The sequence below is a fragment of the Myotis myotis genome, unplaced genomic scaffold (genome assembly GCF_014108235.1).
Source record: "Myotis myotis isolate mMyoMyo1 unplaced genomic scaffold, mMyoMyo1.p scaffold_m19_p_8, whole genome shotgun sequence".
Taxonomy (NCBI): domain Eukaryota; kingdom Metazoa; phylum Chordata; class Mammalia; order Chiroptera; family Vespertilionidae; genus Myotis; species Myotis myotis.
The window spans coordinates 71,824,888-71,844,438 of NW_023416390.1; the positions used below are offsets into that span (position 1 = coordinate 71,824,888).

General features: G+C 35.8%; 1 protein-coding gene across 1 annotated transcript in view; it reads left to right on the plus strand.

Annotated features, from left to right (window-relative positions):
- LRP1B (LDL receptor related protein 1B) overlaps positions 1 to 19,551 on the plus strand; it is a 1,379,523-nt gene that overhangs the window by 824,111 nt on the left and 535,861 nt on the right. Inside the window, exons 30-31 of the mRNA XM_036320679.1 lie at positions 2,182 to 2,356; positions 3,262 to 3,356. Coding sequence (XP_036176572.1) covers positions 2,182 to 2,356; positions 3,262 to 3,356 — 270 coding nt within the window. The remainder of the gene's footprint in view (positions 1 to 2,181; positions 2,357 to 3,261; positions 3,357 to 19,551) is intronic.

The window sequence follows — 19,551 nt, forward strand, 5'->3', positions numbered from 1 at the left end:
ATATTTTACCCTTTGTTCTCCCTGCGTGATCTACAATATTAATCTGCTTCGTGTTGATATTTACTGCTGTGTTGCTGACAGTTACCTGAAGAGAAGTTGGTATGCTTCACTGGGCTGGAAAAAGTTTAGCTACATCAGAAAGTAGGTCTAATTAAGCGAGTTTATTCTATATATATATAAAAGGCTAAGTTGACTCGCGTATGCGTGATACATATAAAGCTTTTGTTGGCGCTAATTGCATGCGTGTGTTTCGATCTGCAATTGTCAATCGTGAATTTGGTTGACACTTCTATTATAGAGAAAGGGCAAATAGCAATATTAAAACATTTCTTCTAATTAATTTCCTTTCAATGTGCACGAATTTGTGCACCAGGTCACTAATTTTCCTGTAAGAGGCCAAAATTTATGTGACTTGATTAAAAACAAAATACAGGTACACAACCTAAAACATGAAGCCAGGTCTCATTGTAATACTATCTATCTCTCAGCAACCAATTAACTCCAGAGAGTGAAGGAGAATGAGGAATAAATATCCTGGATGGGGCAAATAATGAAGTATCAGACATGGCAGATTGAGCTTTACAGAGGTGTTGTATTACTTTCTTTTCTTTCTTTCCCTCTCTCTCTCTCTCTCTCTCTTTTTTTTTTTTTTTTTAGAAAAGAGGGAAGTGAGTAGGTTAAATAAAAATAAATTTCAAATTTTGAATTTAGAAATGAAGTTCACATTCAAAATCCACCAATATACCAATAAATTAATGATAAAAGGTCAGTTGCAGAGTGAGAGGGTGTTGATTAGAGTTACTGAAACCTGAGAAATATCTTCTAAGGGCACCGTCATTAAAACTTATTTAGAAACAATTCAAGGATTTTTGAGCAGGAAAGTCAGCGTGGTCGACATTCCAGGAAATCTGCTGTGGTGGAGGTCCCCAGGCCAACACTACACTGTAGAGCTGACCCAGAACTGCCAGGCCTCTGTGTATTGTTTTGATCTGTTTAATTTTCAACCAGTTGGCAAATATTGCAATCTGGAGTCTTCCTTTTCAGGTGCAAATCTAGCTTTGTGGCCTTTTTTGAAAATGTTAAATAGGAAGATGTAGCAATTCCATGAGGTAAGTAGCAGTGGCTATGCGGGGTTCTAGAGGCACTTAGATTGGAGCCTCTGCTTGGAGCAGTGTAGCCTCAAGGGGGAGCTAGTTAGAACTTTCAGAATCATGCCTTGCACCACCCCTGCTGAGTCAGCATCTTCATTTAACAGTCTCCAGCTGTTTTGTAAGCTTGAGTGACACAGATGGGTCTAGAGAACTCAGAAGGTACATTCCGCTAACACATTTTTTAAGTTTTGCAAAATCAAGGCAAGGCCAAGCTAGAGTTATAAAATCCCGCAGGTAGGGTTCTAAATGGCCTACTTTATATGTTAATATGCTGAAAAGGTTTTCTAGTATCTATCATTGTTAAGACTTTATTTTAATTTATTTCTTTAATTAAAATGTGCAATTGTATTTAAGCCTAAATTCCATCGCTTTTTTTTTTAATGCCTAATTGAATAATCAAGGAATAACAACCCAAATATTCATATTGGCTATAACGTACTGAAACTTGATTAGATTTCAGTGATTTCTGTAGAATCCACGATGGAGGAATGTTAAAAAGGTTTTAGTTTCTTTGTTCATATCTTAGTCGGTTAACTTTCTATTTTGAAGGATGTTCAAGTCTATTAATTCTTTTAGGAAAGTTGACTTGTTTTATTTCATTTCAGTAACAAATTGGCACTTAAAACATAAAATAGCACATTTGTTGATGCTTCACAAGTACTTTCTCCTAACTAGAAAGATGTGTTACCAACTGGAGAAGCTATTACTCTAATTTGAATTTCGTCACCTTGGCCCATAGGACTGCAGCTTGTTTCTGCTGCTAAGTGTTTCCTAGTGAATCATGGACTGTTAGTGTAATTTCAATGCTAATTGAGGTGTCAGGTTTCAAAACGGCTGGGCAGGAAGACATTAATGATTATTCATGTTTTAAGAAGGGCTGATGAGGGAATGCTATTACAATCTTGTACAATTTTAGCTAACAAATTAAAGTGTAAATTAAAATTTCCCTGAGACAGAAAATAACTTACTTGAAAAACCGAAAGAATGAGAAACTTCATTTACTTTTAATTTTCTTTTTCCTGTTTTGTAGATATTCAGAGTATCAGAGGGCTAGCAGTGGATTGGGTCTCACGGAATTTGTACTGGATTAGCTCAGAATTTGATGAAACACAGATTAATGTGGCAAGACTAGATGGCTCTTTGAAAACCTCAATTATTCATGGAATCGATAAGCCACAGTGTCTGACAGCTCACCCAGTCAGGGGGTAAAGTATGATTATTTTTTAAGTTTTTCTAAAATTTCACACATCTTTGCTCTGATTTTATATAAAAAAAACTTTATCACTCTGTAAATTATATAATTGTCTAGCCACTATGCTGTATACCTGAAACTAATATAAAATAATATTCAATATCTACTGTACCTGAAAATAAAATACAAATCTTAGTCTAATTAAGGGGACACGTATATGTTATAGAGTCAGAAAAGTAAATGTGAATATGGAAATTGTAAAAGGGATCCCTGGTTAGAGATTTTTGTTATTTGCATAAAATCAGATTCTTATACATTATTATAAAATCTCATTAATTTTTGTTTTTAAGGAATCACAATTTTTAAAATGCATGAAACAGTCAGTGATTTCTTTTCAAGAACAAATTGTTAATAACATTTACCACATGTTGCTATCATAAATAGATTAGACTCTCCCATTTACTGGTTAGTCAGCATGTACCCACATAGAAAGCTTGTGTAGGGCTAAAATAAATTCTTTCTTCTTAGCACTTTCCATGGGAATGGTTGAAATGACAGTTCCTTTCTAAGATGCCTGATTTATCAAAGCCAAGATAACTCAATATTGATGCATTACTTTTAATGGGAAGAATTTACTGTGGTCCTAGTTAAATATTCAATTGTGAATGTAGGAGGTAAAAAGAAGTGAGATAGAAAATTGTCCTTCAGTTATAGGAAAAAGCAAGAGTGATGCCTTCTTCCCAGGCAACTATGAAGGTTACTATAAGCAAGTGGCTCTACAATTTGGGACCTTCCTATAAGAAATTAATACTGGGCCAAAAATTTACTTTAACATTAATTTTCTTCTTTCATGTATATTTCTAGTCAACAAGCAGATATACATCTAATATTTTTAAACCATATCTTTTCTGAATTAAGGAAACTTTACTGGACAGATGGAAACACAATCAACATGGCAAACATGGATGGCAGTAATAGCAAAATTCTTTTTCAGAATCAAAAGGAACCAGTGGGTAAGTTGTCTTTTGAATAATCACTGCAGTTCTAATATGATAAAACTATATTATGCAATGAATCTCTGCTCTAGAACCTGAAAGACAATATTACAGATTAGTAATAGAAATTAAATTAGGAAATTTTCAATCTTATTAAATTCATTGGGTCTATGTGGGGTAAGGAGAAAGCAACCTTTTTATGGATAAAAATAAAAGCCTTTTGATAAGAGTCATTTTACAATAACTTAAGCACTGGAGTTGCTTAAAACTTAATGTAAGTAATAAATACCTTATTTTCACCAGTGAATGTTTGTGTTGCTACAGTGCCAATATATTGTACTGAGACTTCCCCATCATTATTGTGCCATTATTAATAGTTAGAATGATTTGAGGTTAAGTTGTTGCTATTTTATTTTCATTCACTCTCAGCTATGTTCATTTAGTTTGTTTTTTTACCTTTGCCAACCATTGTATATTATTTGTTAAAACACCATCATTTTCTTTTCAAATTATAATCACTCATCCCTCATAATTTCAAATATTTCTTTGAGAGGCAAGAATTATCGTATTGCTTATTTGTCATCTCAGAATACCTTTTAAAAAATCTGTAAATGAAACTGGATTTTGATATTATGTTAAATGTGAAAAATGATGGAATATACAAAAGAAAATAATTTTGAATTGGATATAGTATAGTTTTAGTTTGGGAGTAAAATCAATACACCATGAAGTTTTTAAACTTTTTTTTCAGTGTTAGAAATGTAGAAGTACACTTACTTAAAGTAGGTTATTTTTAATAGTGATGATTTAATAAAGGTATAGTATCAACAATATTTGCAATAAGTAATTTTTTCATATATAAACATCTGATATAAAATGATACTTTAACAGCTCTTTTCCTTGGACTGTTCTAAAATTTGATACACAATTGAAATACAAAGTAGTGTTAGGAATTAAAGGTAAAATGAAATTCTAACATTTCTGTGTGGAAGATGATAGAACAAAAGAAACAAGGGCTCTAAAGATTGGGAGCCATACAAATGACTTACTTTGAACTAAACCAATTCAGTTAGCACTTATCTGGAGTTATTCAGAATATTTAAAATGTAAAAATGAGTATGCTGGAAATAGCACGTGCAAATAAAGTCCTTATATTGTAATGTAGTAGCTTTAGGTTACATGCTTGTTTCTTTAATGGGGAAAACCTTATCTTCTTTAATGCTCAATATCCATTTTTCTGCTCAAAATAAATTAAAGAAAAAAAACTAACAGCTTATATAAGAAAAGTTTACAAGAAAGAAATTAGTGTTGCTACTTACACTTTATACTTGGTCCCTCAGGTGTTACGTGCCAAATGATATTTTAAGCATATATAGATGAAGACTCGACCTTTAATAACAAATATTAGATGTCTACTCCATGTCAGTTATTATTATACTAGAAGCCCATTGCAGGAGGATTCCTGCAAGAATAGGGCTCCTCGGCTGATCGCACTGCCAAGCCCCGCCCGCCCAGGGCCGCACACAGCGTCCCGCGGGGCTTAGGTGGCTCTTTCGCTCTGCCAAGCCCCGCTGCCCAGGGCCACTCACGGTGGTCCCAGCTGGCGACGGGGCTTAGGCGGCACACGGGGGCCCGGATTGCAGCTTGCACTGGTCCCCCCTGCCTGCAGTATGCAAATTAGCTGCCATCTTTGTTGGTGGTAAATTTGCATATCGTGCTGATTAGCCAATGGGAGGCATAGCGAAGGTATGGTCAATTACCTTGTTTGTCTACTATTAGATAGGATTTGAAAATTACTTTTAAATGAATCCAAAGTCACAATTTTTCATTTTAATTTGTGCAAGATACACTATTTTACCAGAAAAAAACCCTACAGAATCTTTATTACAAAGTACACCTTAATTAGAATTGTGTATGTCTTTTGACTTAGAAATTTATTGAATAAACAGATTTTTTAGTATCAGATTTCTGTATTTGATCTGTTGATAAGAATTTGACACTATCCTTCTCCTAAAGGGTGTCAGAAACTAAATCATTTTAGATTTCATTAAACTTAGTGACCTTGGGCAAATTACTCTTTGCTCGTGGTGCTGGCTTTTCTCATCTGTAAAGTCAAGAAAAAAAATATCTATTTTATAAAGTTCTCATGAGAATTGAATGAATAAAAGTTATGAGGAGCATGTCTGGCCTTTAATAGTAGAACCTTAAACAGAAGTAATGGAAGATATATTGGGTCCAATAGACTGGAATATGAATGATTTGATTGTCTGTAGTATTAAGAGTATAAATGAATTCAGTAAGAATAATCATAGAATAGAATTCATAGAAATCTAGCAGAAGAATACATGTTTTATTTTACAGTTTAAAATTCAATACTGTTTCCCTTTCTGATAGTTCATTATCGGTGCATAAAAATGCAACTGATTTCTAGATATTTATTTTGTATCCTGCTACTTTACTGAATTAATTTACCAGTTCTAGTAGTTTATTGTGGGAACTTTTAGGATTCTCTACATATAGTATCATGTCATCTGCAAATAATGACAGTTTTCATTTTTCCTTTCCAACTTGGATGCTTTTTATTTTATTTTTTTCTTGTCGGATTGATGTGGCTAGGACTTCCAGTACTATGATGAATAAGAGTGGTGAAAGTAGACATCCCTGTCTTATTGTCTAATTTGTTGGCATAAGGGAAATGCTTTCGATTTTGTGCATTGAGTGTGATGTTTGCTCATGCTTGTTATATATGGCCGTTATCCCCTTGAGGTATGTTCCTTCTATTCCCACTTTGCTGAGAGTTTTTATCATAAATGGGTGTTGGGTTTTATCAAATGATTTTTCTGCATCTAGAGATATGATCATGTGGTTTTTATTCTTCATTTTGTTTATGTGGTATATCACATTTATTGATTTGCACATATTGCACCAACCTTGTATCCCCAGAATAGTCCTACTTGATCATGATCTCTGATCTTTTTCATGTATTGATGGATCCGGTTTGCTAATATTCTGTTGAGGATTTAAGCATCTATGTTCATCATGGATATTGGCCTATAATTTTTTTTCTTTGTAGTGTCATTTATTCTGGTTTGAGAATTAGGATAATGCTGGCCTCATAAAATGAACTTGGGAGTCTTTTCTCCTCTTTAATTTTTTGGAATAGTTTGAGGAAGATAATTGTTCCTTTTTATCTGAATGTTTGGTAAAATCCCCTATGAAGCCACCTGATCCAGGAATTTTGTTTGTTGGAGGTTGTTGTTTTTTATTTTTGTCACTGCTTAAATTTCCCTAGTTGTAATCTGCCTACGCAGATTCTCTGGTTCCTCCTGATTCCATTTCAGAGCATTGTATGTTTCTAGGAATTAGCCATTTCTTCTGTATTGTCCAACTTGTTGGCATAAAGTCATACAAAATATTTTCTCACAATCTTTTGTATTTTGTTGATATCAGTTGTTACTTACCCTCTTTCAATTCTGATTTTATTTATTTGGGTCCTCTTTTTCTTGATTAGTCTGGTTAAAGGTTTGTCATTCGTATTTATCTTTTCAAAGAATAGCACTTGCTTTTATTGATCTTTTGTCTTGTATTTCTAGATTCTATTTTGTGTTGTGTGTTTTTATGTGGTTTGTTTTTCTGCTCTGATCTTTATTGTTTCTTCTATTTACTTTGGGCTTTGTTGTTGTTTTTTCAAGTTTCTTTATGTATCAAGTTAGATTGTTTATATGAGATTTTTTTTCTGTCTCTTGAGGGAATTAATTTCCCTGTTAGGACTACATTTGTTGTGTCCCATAGATTTTGGATTATGTGTTTTCATTTTCATTTGTTTCAGAGTATCTTTTAATTTCTTCCTTGATCTTATTATTACCATTCATTGTTTAGTAGCATGTTATTTAGCTGCCATATCTTTGTGTGTTTTTCAGTTTCCTTCTTATGATTGATTGCTTTCTAGTTTCATATCATTATAGCCAGAGAAAATTCTATATGATTTCAAGATTTTTAAAAAATATATATATATATTTATTTTAAAGAGAGAGATGAGACAGGGAGAGAGAGAGAGAGAGAGAGAGAGAGAGAGAGAGAGAGAGAGAGAGAGAGAAACATCAGTTGTTTGCCTCCCATATACACTTTGACGAGGGATTGAACCCATAATCTGAGAATATGGCAGACTGGGAATTGAACTGGTGACTTGTTGGTGCAAGGTATGGTGCTCAACCAACTGAGCCACATTGGCCAGGGCATGATTGCAATCTTCTTGAATTCATGAGGTTTTATTTGTGCCTTAACATATGGCCTATCCCAGAAAATATTCATGAGCACTTGAAAAGAATATATATTGTGATGCTTTGGAGTAAAATGCTCTGAAGATAACAATTAAGCCCACCTGATCTAGTGTGTCATTTAAGGCCATCATTTTATTATTGATTTTCTTTCTGGAAGTTCTCTCCATTGATGTCCTTGGAGGTTAAAATCCCTTACTCTGACTCTATTACTATCAACCACTCCCTTTATGTCCATCAAGATTTGCTTTACATACTTAGGTGCTTCTATTTTGGGTACAAAAATGTTTATAATGGTTATACCCTCTTATTAGATTGATCCCTTTATCATTATATAGTGTCCTTTGTCTCTTACTGTAGCCTTTGTTTTAAATTCTATTTTTTTCAGATATAAGTATTGCTACCCCAGCATTTTTCTCATTTCTGTCTACATGCTACATCTTTTTCCACCACTTTACTTTTAGTCTGTGTGTATCTTTTGTTTCCTTATGAGTCTTGTGTGTGTGTGTGTGCTGAAACAAATACAAGGATGTTCAATGAATCATTCATAATAAAGAAAATGGAAAAAGTGTAAATCACCATCAAAAGAAAAATGAGTAGTCCAACCAGCATGGCTCAGTGGTTGAGTGTTGACCTATGAACCAGGAAGTCATGATTCCATGCCAGGTCAGGGCACATGCCCAGATTGAGGGCTTGATCCCCAGGGTGGGGCATTCAGGAGGCAGGCAATCAATGATTACCTCTCATTATTGATGTTTCTATCCCTCTGTCCCTCTCCCTTCCTCACTGAAATTAATAAAACAATGTTTAAAAAAAAAGAAAAAGGAGTACATAAATGCAGCATATTTATGTGCTGAAATACCGTATATACCTACAGACATATTTGTGTATATAAACATATATGAAGACATAAATAGATTTCAAGAGCATTGAGTGAAAAAAGTAATTAGCAGAATGATATGGCATGATACCATTTATATATCTTTAAAATGAAACACACATCATTAATATACATTGATCCTGGGTGCACATATTCACAAAGATATGGACAAAATAAACTGCAACTATGCAGACTAATTTTACAATAACAGTTGTCTTTGGAAAGGAACAATAATGACATTCAAAAGGGAATTTTTATATTTTAAAAAAGAAAATGTATTTTATATTTCATAAAAGATTCAAATGAAATACAAACAAAGTATTAATAGTGTTCAGTTCTATATAGTGAATACATGAGTGTTTATTTTCGTCTCTCCTCTATGTTAAATCTGGGCTTCTCAAAATATTACTAAAACAACCTGTGGTGTAGACAAAGTCAGATTTCTTGTGTACCACAATAAAAGTGAGCATTAATTCATCATCATCTTAGTAGTGTCTCAGAGGGGAAAGGGCCAATGAAATAGTAACTGAGATTTTGCACTCTGGTTTAAGACAGATATTTCAATAGGGGTCTTGGTTAGGATTAAGGATTATAATATAATAATTTTTGGTTGGTGGATACAGAAAGAAGATTTTGAGGGAAGGTGGGTTCAAAGTATCTTAAGGTAAAAGTGTCATTTGGTGCTTGTTTGCTGAAGAGTTGTTGGGTTAGTCAGGAAATTCCTAAATTGGACAATAATATTATCTGCAAATCTTGTCTTACTGGACAAGAGTTTCTGAGAATAGTAAAGCCAAGTTAATATAGAGAATGGTTTTAGCTCTCATCTATAAAATTTCTTGGATCATTTTTTCTTATTTAAAATGAATTAAAAATATTCTTTGTAAAAAAATGTGCACACTAATATATTTTTCACCAGCTGACTCTAAAAACTTATCTACAATAGGACACAGTTGTGTATCCAGCAGAGTTCATGAGAGAAATAAAACCAATAGCTTGTGTAGATAGGTAAGTAGATAGATGACAGATAGATATAAATATCTACAGCAGGGGTCCTCAAACTATGGCCCATGGGCCACATGCAAATACAAATATTGTATTTGTTCCCGTTTTGTTTTTTTACTTCAAAATAAGATATGTGCAGTGTGCATAGGAATTTGTTCATAGTTTTTTTTTGAACTATAGTCCAGCCCTCCAACGGTCTGAGGGACAGTGAACTGGCCCCCTGTTTAAAAAGTTTGAGGACCCCTGATCTACAATAATAAAAGACAAAGATGCTAATTGACCATACCTTCGCTTTGCCCATCAGCCAATCAGAAGAGTATGCAAATTAACCCAACAAAGATTGCCATTAAATTTGCATACTGCAGGTGGGGTAGGCAGCAGGAGACGCCGCCCGCAGGGTCCTGGTCTCCGATCTGTGACCGGGGAGGTGGGGCAGGCAGCGCCAGTAGCCGCCTGCGGGTCTGGGCCTCTGATCCGTGACCCGGGGAGGCAGGGAAGGCAGCGCAAGATGCTGCCTGTGGGATCCGGGCCTCTATCTGTGACCCAGGAAGACTGCAAGAGGGCACAGGCCAGGCTGAGGGACCCCCCTGAGTGCACAAATTTTTGTGCACCAGGCCTCTAGTAGGTATATAAAAGGAGATGTATCCTAAGGATTTAGTGTGTGAGATTATGGGGGCTGGCTAGGCAAATTTGAAATCCTTGGGCAGGATGGAAACTCTCAGGCAGGAGCTGAGCTGTTCACTGGGGCATAATTTCTTCTTCCCTAAAGAAACCTCAGTCCTGTTCTTAAGGCCTTTTAACTATTGAATTAGACACACCAAGATTGTTTAGGATAACAATTCCCTTTCGTTAAAGTTATCTGATTGCAGGTGATAATCACATCTTCAAATACTTTCACTGCAAAACCTAAACTAGTGTTTAATCAAATAACTGGGGATTGTGGCCCAGCCATGTTGGCACACTAACATCACAAGTTTTGAACCATGTTAACTTTGCTGTAGATTATTATATAAAATGTGACAAAATATCATTTTTTACCTAGAGGAGAGAAAGAAACAATGCTTGAGAATGTTTTGAATAGTTGCAGAAGTATTTACCTATAAATATTACAGAGAGAGAGAGAGAGAGAGAGAGAGAGAGAGAGAGAGAGAGAGAGAGAAACAAACAACTCCATAATCAATTTTGCTTTATAAAATCCAAATCCATGTGGTACGTGACTACTGTTAACGTGTAATGGTAAGCCCTGTGCATGACACATAGATGACTGTTACATAATGCCTCCCTTACAGTGTTAGCATAATAATGACAAAGAGAGGCAGGAATGTGTGGTAAAGATCCATATGCGAGTTTGTATGTTTGTGGGATCTTGAAAGAAAAGAAAAAAAAAAGAGTTCCTATATTATCCTGGCTAATGGAAAAGAGATGAATAGGGAGATACAAACCCTTTCCCCAGGGACTTTATAATCTAAAAGGAATTGAATCATGACTCAAACTTACTCATTTCACCCATATGTATATTTCCTTTCAACTTGCTAATCTCTTTCCCCTCACAGTATATTCCTCCACCCAGAAAAGTCCCCTGTCTCCTCTTAGTTTGCCACCTATCTACCAGATTTCAACTCAAGTATTATTTCTTCAAAGAAACTTTCCCTGACTAAGCTGAAGTATCTTAGAGACACTTTTAGCATCATTTATTTTTCACATTTTTAGCTCTTACCTTTATTTTAATTTTCCATGTGTTGGTAGAATGTTTGCCAACTAGAAAGAAAACCTTACAAAGTTAGGAACCATATCTGTTTTATTACCATTGTGTTTTCAGTTCAAAGTTCAGTGTGGGACATAAAGTAGATCTTCAATAAATATTTGTTGAATAGAGTGAATACTGTTCCCTATTACCTAGAAAGAAGCTGTTACAGAATTGAATAAAGCAAAGATTTATTCCTGTATCTGAAAGATCAGTCGGGGGCCAAAAACCAGGTGACACAGGCTTTATTAGAGGAAAGACCAGCTGGGCTGTCTTGCAAAGGGAGAGCAGCAGCCTGTGCAGTGGTTAGAACTCTTTTTAAGGAGAGTGTGGAAGGCATGAGGGCTTGGGGTACTTGGTGAGAGCTGGTTGGTTAGTGAATGTATATGTCCATACAGGGTGTTCCTTCTGGGTTGGGGCCACATCACATTTACAGTAAGTCATCGCCATTCCAGGGACAGGTGGGTTTAGTAATCACATTCCAGGGAAAGGTGAGTCTCTCAGTATCTTAGTTGACTGGGATTACTATGTGCAAGAAGTGCATACTTGGTGATCTGGGTATAGATTCATGATGCATTCCATTCAGTGTATCTGATGTGTAGGAAACAAATTAAAGTATTCTTATTTAAAGTTAGTTGTTTATGAAGAAATGCATAGCTAGGGAGGAAAGGTTGGAAGTATTTGGTCTCTAAGTTGGCTTTTCCACTTATTCCTCTTATTGTTTCTCACCCTCCCCTTCTAACCCTGTGGCCATTGGCCTCTCATTAGCAACTCAGAGATTTTTCATACAAAGAAAGAATAGGCAAAAATAGTATTGCTCAAGTTATCTTATTGACAATGCCTTTGGCACAGGGTATAAAGATAAAACTAAAATATTTTTATAATAACCCCTCTTCACCCTGACCCTGTCATAATTTTTTATTTATCCTATAGGCTAGAAAAACCCTTATCTGTAAATTAACTATAAAAATATTACTGTGAATAAGTTTATAGCAGGAAAGTCCTAGCAATATCCACTATATTTAAATTCTTTATTTGTGAGTAATATGGGGAGGGGGGAGGGGCAGTTAAGATGATGCACTGATTTATAACTATGTTGCATCATAACTATTGTTTTACTAGTAAGTTATAGTATTTTTTTCCTTTTGAAATAGAAACATTTTCTTGAACTATATTAAAGAAATTATATTGTTTATTAATTTATACCGAATACTTGGTTTATTGGCTTTTCTTATTTTTTAAAATTATTTGTTGCTATCATTTTTTTTCTTCTCTTTATGGATAGGTTAGAGGTGTGATGCAAATTAGTGAACAAAATATTTTTCTTGATTTTATATTTAAATTTAAACTGCTATTTAGTGTAATATCAAGGTTAAGACGCAGAAGGAAACATTTGATATAGAAGAATCTTTGAAATACTCTCAAGAATTCATGTTTTTGTCATCCCACTTTACCGGATGCTTTTAGAACTACTCTCCTGGGATTATTTCTAAAATGGAATTTTTTAGTACTGTTAATGGGTATATAAATGTGTGAAGAAAATAAATACAAGCCTGTTTTTATTGGTACACATGGTGATCATGCCCATGAAATACTGATATATACATGGAGATATTTATTACTGTGTTATTTGCTCATTGAAGTTCACTGATGTTTATCACTACAGGGAATTAGTGTGATTATATTTTCATGATGAGTCTGTCTGAGCAATGTGTGGCTTAAACCTGCTCACTGCATTCCCTGAGCCATTTCTGTGAAAAAAAGAATTAGGTTATTAGGTGAGGAGGAGTTGCTGTTTAGTTTATTTTCTCCTCATGCGTATTGATTGTCAGATTATAAATGATTTTTTCCCAGTGTGTTAGGAGAAAACACAAAAGTCTTTCTGTTGAGGCTGGGAAGTATCAACTCAAAACAATCATTATCTACCACCGTTTATGGAACTGCATTCTTACCATGAAACTGTATCTTTGTGTTGCATGCACTTAGCCTGGGAAATATGATACTGTAGAACCATCATCACTTTGGAAACAAAAATAACATAATTATAGTGACTACTTTTTAAGCACTTAGAATATGCCAAGCACTAGCAAAATGCTTTGCATTAATCATCTTGCAGTAATCATTTCGGAAAGTCTTCCTTTAATGTTTATGAATTCAGAAACTGAGCTTTGTTGAAAGAAGTTAGTTGTGGTGATGAGTGGTAGAGTCAGAATTCAAATATCAGTTTATCTTATATTTGAAACCATATTAAATCTTAGCAATTATGTTACTCCCATAGAGCAGTGGTTCTCAACCTTCCTAATGCCGTGACCCTTTAATACAGTTCCTCATGTTGTGGTGACCCCCAACCATAAAATTATTTTCATTGCTACTTCATAACTATAATTTTGCTACTGTTATGAATCGTAATGTAAATATCTGATGTGCAGGATGTATTTTCATTGTTACAAATTGAACATAATTAAAGCAGAGTGATTAATCACAAAAACAATATGTAATTATATATGTGTTTTCCGATGGTCTTAGGCGACCCCTGTGAAAGGGTTGCTCAAACCCCAAAGGGGTCGCGACCCACAGGTTGAGAACCGCTGCCATAGAGGCTCATTTCATATAGCAAGTACCTGACATCAGCAAAGATCAGGCAATGAAACTGGTACTCTTTCAAGCATGGACGGTGGGGGAAAATCCAGAGCTTGGGTACTTCTGAGAAATATGTGCCCAATTAGGACTCAGCAGTCAGCTTTTCTAAACAGCCAGGCATATGCAAGAACCAGTTTTACCTCTCTGCCAATTATTATGACACACAATTATTTCTGAATCTTTCAGTGCTAGATTTAAACAGCAATGTCACTGATATACAGGCTTTCCAGTAAATTCTATTTCACTAGATTTCCCTTGCTTGTTTGCTATTAAATCCATATACGTGATACACTTGAAATAGAAGTGCATTATAATCTTATCAGAACACCCAGCATAGCATTTTTTGAGTATCACTGAAGACTAAGTAATTACAGCCTCCAGGCAGTTTGGGCTGAATAACTTTGTTTCTGTTATATACAAATCAACCTTCCAGTTATCCATTGTTGAATTAAATATTCTCAATTAAGATTTATTGCTCTGTCTTAGATACATTAAGAGCTCAGAGCAGTTTGCATAACAGAGGATTTTAATTTACTACTTAAAGCCATTTCCATGTTTAAAATGTTTACATATTATGAATTTTATCCTTTAAGCCTCATAAAGCAACTTGGCCTGCCAAACAACAGTGCCCTCCACGGCTTATTCTTAAGAATCCTGCGTACACTATATTTTATTTCCTTGATGTTTTCCCTTTACTTTTAATGCAATCTCAACCAAAAGTTGTTTATTCAACGTTCAAGTACACCTTCTTGAAACCTGCACAACACATTTTATTATTTAATCATATCAACCCATATGCTACATAATGTAGATTTTGAAACCTATCCATGGGTAACATTCATAAGCACTTTTTACCCCATCAAAAGAATTCAAGGAGTCTCATTTAAAAAAATTCCTGGGTATTTTTTTTTTTTTGCTTGATAATGCAGTTATTTATACACACTCATTATTCATCACAGTCACTTTTATTATGTGTAAAGCACAATCAATATATGTCTGTGCACCTCAAAATAAATGTTAACAATAGGTTTTTTAAAACATTAGAAGAATTGACAAAGCAATATTAAAGTTACACATGCATACATACACAAATAATTGAAATGTATTATACTGTTTCCTCTGATCATTCATTTACTCATTTTTTAAAGATTAAAGTAAAAAAAAGATATAAAAAATGTTATGAAGTATATACTAGGTAACACACCCTGAAAATAAAACCTGGAAGGTCATGGTTTAGTGAATAAAAAAGACATAGATAACTACAAACTATTTAATAAAATTTTTAGTTGAGTTAAGCAAAACAAAACCATTTATTGTTGTTCATAAGCAGTGGCTTCCAGACACCATAAGGTTAATGTGATTAGGTACTACGAAAATAGAGAAAACAAGTAATTCTTTGTGGGGAAGGAAAATAGAGATGAGTTGTAACCAAATTGGTGGTATTTTGAAATTTCAACTAGATCTTGAAGGATAAATATACTTATGTAAATATTTATATATTTGTTTATTTTTATTGATTTTAGAAAGGGGAAGGGAGAGAAATAGAGGGAAAGAGAGGAACATCAATCAGTTACCTTCCATATGTACTCAAACTGGGTATCAAACCCACAACCTGGGTATGTGCTCTGACCATGAATTGAACTCACCACCATTAGTGTATGGGACAATGCTACAACCAACTGAGCAACACTGGCCAGGATTATGCTTTAGTTTTTAAAGAACTGATAGGAAAAAGGGTTTTCCTTATTCTTAGCAGGAAGGGTAAATAAGCATAATAGGCACAAAATAGTGTGATATATCTAGAAAACTGAATATTTCTGTATGGATAGGAAATAATCTCTAACATAAGGAAATATTTTGCATTATATTGACAGGAACTATAATTTAAAAAACATTAAAATTACATGATCCAGTGCTTTTAAGAATACTTTGTTCCACTTTACCTATCAAGCTATTGAATATAGGTTTGGAAAATTATATAACTACTAGAGGCCCAGTGCACAAAAATTAGTGCACTCGGGGAGGTGGGGGGATCCCTCAGCCTGGCCAGTGCCCTCTCGCACTCTGGGACCCCTCGGGAGATAACGCCCTGTTGGCTTAGGCCTGCTCTCGGGTGGCAGAGGGCAGGCCCAATCCCTAGGTGCAGCCCCTGGTTGGGCTCAGAGCAGGGCCAATTGGGGAGCTGGGGCGCCGCCCCCTGTCTTGCACAGAGCAGGGCGGATTGGGAGGTTGCGATGCCTCCCTCAGTCACGCTCAGGGTAGGGCCGATTGGGGGGTTGGGGCACCACCCCCTGTCACGCACAGAGCAGGGCCAATCAGGGGGTTGGGGCGCTGCCCCCTGTCATGCACAGAGCAGGGCCCATCAGGGGGATTGGGGCTCCGTACCCTGTCATGCACAGAGCAGGGCCCATCAGGGGGTTAGGGAGCTCCCCCCTGTCACACACAGCAGGGCAGATCAGGGGGTTGGGGCACCGCCCTCTATCACCCACAGAGCAGGGCCGATCAGGGGCTTGGGGTGCCGCCACTCTCACACTCAGGGCAGGGCCGATGGGGAGGTTATGGCTCTACCCCATCACACACAGAGCAGGGCCCGTGGGGGGCAGGGGGTTGGGGCGCCACAGCCTGTCACACACAGAGCCACAGGGTGATCAGGGGGTTTGGGCGCTGCCCCCTGTCACACTGATCCTGGTGCCGGGAGGCCTCTCAGCTCCACTGATCCCAGTGCTGGGAGGCCTCGCGGCTCCGCTGATCCCGGGGCTGGGAGGCATATTACCCTTTTACTATATAGCATAGAGGCCTGGTGCATGGGTGGGGCCGGGTGCTTTGCCCTGAAGGGTGTCCTGCATCAGGGTGGGGGTCCCCACTGGGGTGCCTGGCCCGTCTGGGTGAGGGGCTGAGGGCTGTTTTCAGGCTGGCGGGTAACTGAAGCTCCCAACTGCTCCTTTTTTTCTTTTATTCTGGGCCAGCTTTAGCTTTGGCTCCAGCTCTGAGGTCTCTGCTGCTGAAAGCAGGTACCTGGTTTGTTTGGGTTCTATAATAGAAACACTGTATCAACTCTAGCTCTGAGATCCCGGTGGGCTAAAAGCAGGTTTCTGGGGTTTTGTTTAGCTTCTATATTTGAAACAATGTTTCAAACTGCAAGCTCAGAGGCCGGCAAGGCAGGCAGGGAACGTTGGTTTCCTCCATCACTGAAGCAAGCAAGCCTCATGTTAGCTTCCAGTTGCCTGGCTGTCGGCCGCCATGTTGGCTGGCAGTTAATTTGCATATCTCGCTGATTAGCCAATGGGAAGGGTAGCGGACGTACGCTAATTACCATGTTTCTCTTTTATTAGATATGATTGGAATTAAAGCTTTTAAAATAATATTTTAGAACACAACTCTTCTCAAGAAATAGTCTGTCACTTGTCTTGTTCTTTCCTTCATTTCCTTGCATATTATTTTTATAAGGCACATAATTTTTTCAAGTCATCAAGCTTGAAATAATAAATTATCCCAGGTACAATAATATATGTGCTAGAGAATGGATTAGATGATGAAATCTTAGCTTGATATGATAAGCAAAAGAAACTAAGTAAATTAACTTATCTCTGTAACTCTATATGGTATTAATGACTTATTAAAACTCATTTGAGACATATGATTCCAAGTAAGAATTTAGATCAATTTAAAATTTGGGCAGTATAAGTGGAAAAATATACTTTTTTCTCTGTCCTCCTATGTTCTCTGACTGGAATAGTGGAAATTAGACTGCCAAAAAGACAGATTAACAAAAGAAAAATGGTATGTGTGTTTTTTTAATACAAGTAGCATGTATACACATGGGAAATGGTCCTTGATGAGTAGTAACTCAAAGAAGTGGTCAGAACTCAGGCTTATATAGCATCTTAACTAAAAGCAACACATTTGTACAGAAGTGACAAGACAAAGGAAAAGTGTGGAAGACAAACAGAGGGGTAGTGAAACTGAGGAAAACTAATGGGAGATAAGGGTTGTAAGTGAGCTTTGTTATGTAGATTCCTCTCAGTGCCATCTCTAGGATGAACAATTTAGACTAGTGATGAAGATATTAAGTCTACTTTTAGGCAAATAATGAGGAAGGACATAGTGCACCTGCTATTTCTCAAATGTCTTGGACTCAGAATAATCCTTAAACCAAAATGGTATATTTTGGAGTGGCATATTCTGGTCCTGTACATACTCCACTAGTTGTTGAACAGCATGCTTTCCTTTTTAATTGAAATTTTTATTGAGATAAACTTAGATTCACATACAATTATAAAAAGTAATACAGGAAGGTCTCATGTGTACTTTATTTAATTTCCCCCAATTGAAACATTATGTAAAACTATAGTACAATATTAAAACCTGTGTGTATAGTATACAGACATATACGTATATGTATATATAGAGACATTATCTTTTTATTTTTTAATGTTTTATTGTTATAGAGGAAGGAAGAGGGATAGAGAGATAGAAGCATTGATAAGAGAGAGACATCAATCGGCTACCTACTGCCCCCCTTGCTGGGGATTGAGCCTGCAAACTAGACATGTACCCTAACTGGGAATTGAACCAGGGACCTCTTGGTTCATGGGTCAACACTCAACCACTGAGCTGTACCAGCCAGATTACAACCCAGATATTGACCTTAATACAATCCCACAATCTTATTCATATTTTATGTTTTACTTGTACTCATTTTTGTTTCTGTACTTATATCTATAAATTTTATCACATGTGTAGATATCTACATTTACTACCACAGTCAAGATATTGTATAATTCTAATGCCACAATAATCTGTCATGTTGCCCTTTTATGACCACACCTACTCCTATGCTACTTACCATCCACATACCACCTGTCTTCCATTTGTAAAATGTTATCATTTTAAAATGTTATATAAATAGAACCATAGAGCACATAACCTTTCGGATTATTTTTTTTTACTCAGCTTATATCCTTGGAGAGTCATTGAAATTGTTCAATATATCAATAGTTCTTTCTTCTTTATTAGTGAGCAGTATGCTATCGTATGTACATATAGTATACTTAATCCTTCTCCTGTTGAAGGAGTTAGGATGTTTCTAATTATTGACTAATACAAATAAAACTGATATACATATTCAAGTACAGCTTTTTGTATAAATATAAGCTTTCATTTCTCTGTAATAAATTCCTAAGAATGCAATTTTTGTGTCCTATGGGAGCAGTATGCTTGATTTTATAAGAAACACCAAGCATTTTTCAAGAGTGTCTATACATTCTTACTAGCAATCTATATCAGTGATCCAGTTTTTCTTTGCATACTCGCTGACATATAATTTCATGACTACTTTTGTTTTAGCCAGTCTTGTAAGTTTTTAAATCATTGCCATTTTAATTTTTCTATGATATTGAACATATTTTTCATGTGCTTGTTTGCCATCTGTATATCTTATTTCTGTGAAATGCCTCTTCATTTTTTTTTTTGGCCTATTTTCTAATTTTATTTTAACTGCTGAGTTTTGAGAATTCTTTTGTTGATACTAGTATTTGGTTGGATATGGAGATTATAAATACTTTTTTCTGACTGAAGCTTGTCTTTTACTGGCTTTCACAGAACAGAAGTTTTAATTTTGGTGTATCTGTATCACTGAGAAAATATTGTGTGTACATCTGAGTATATGAA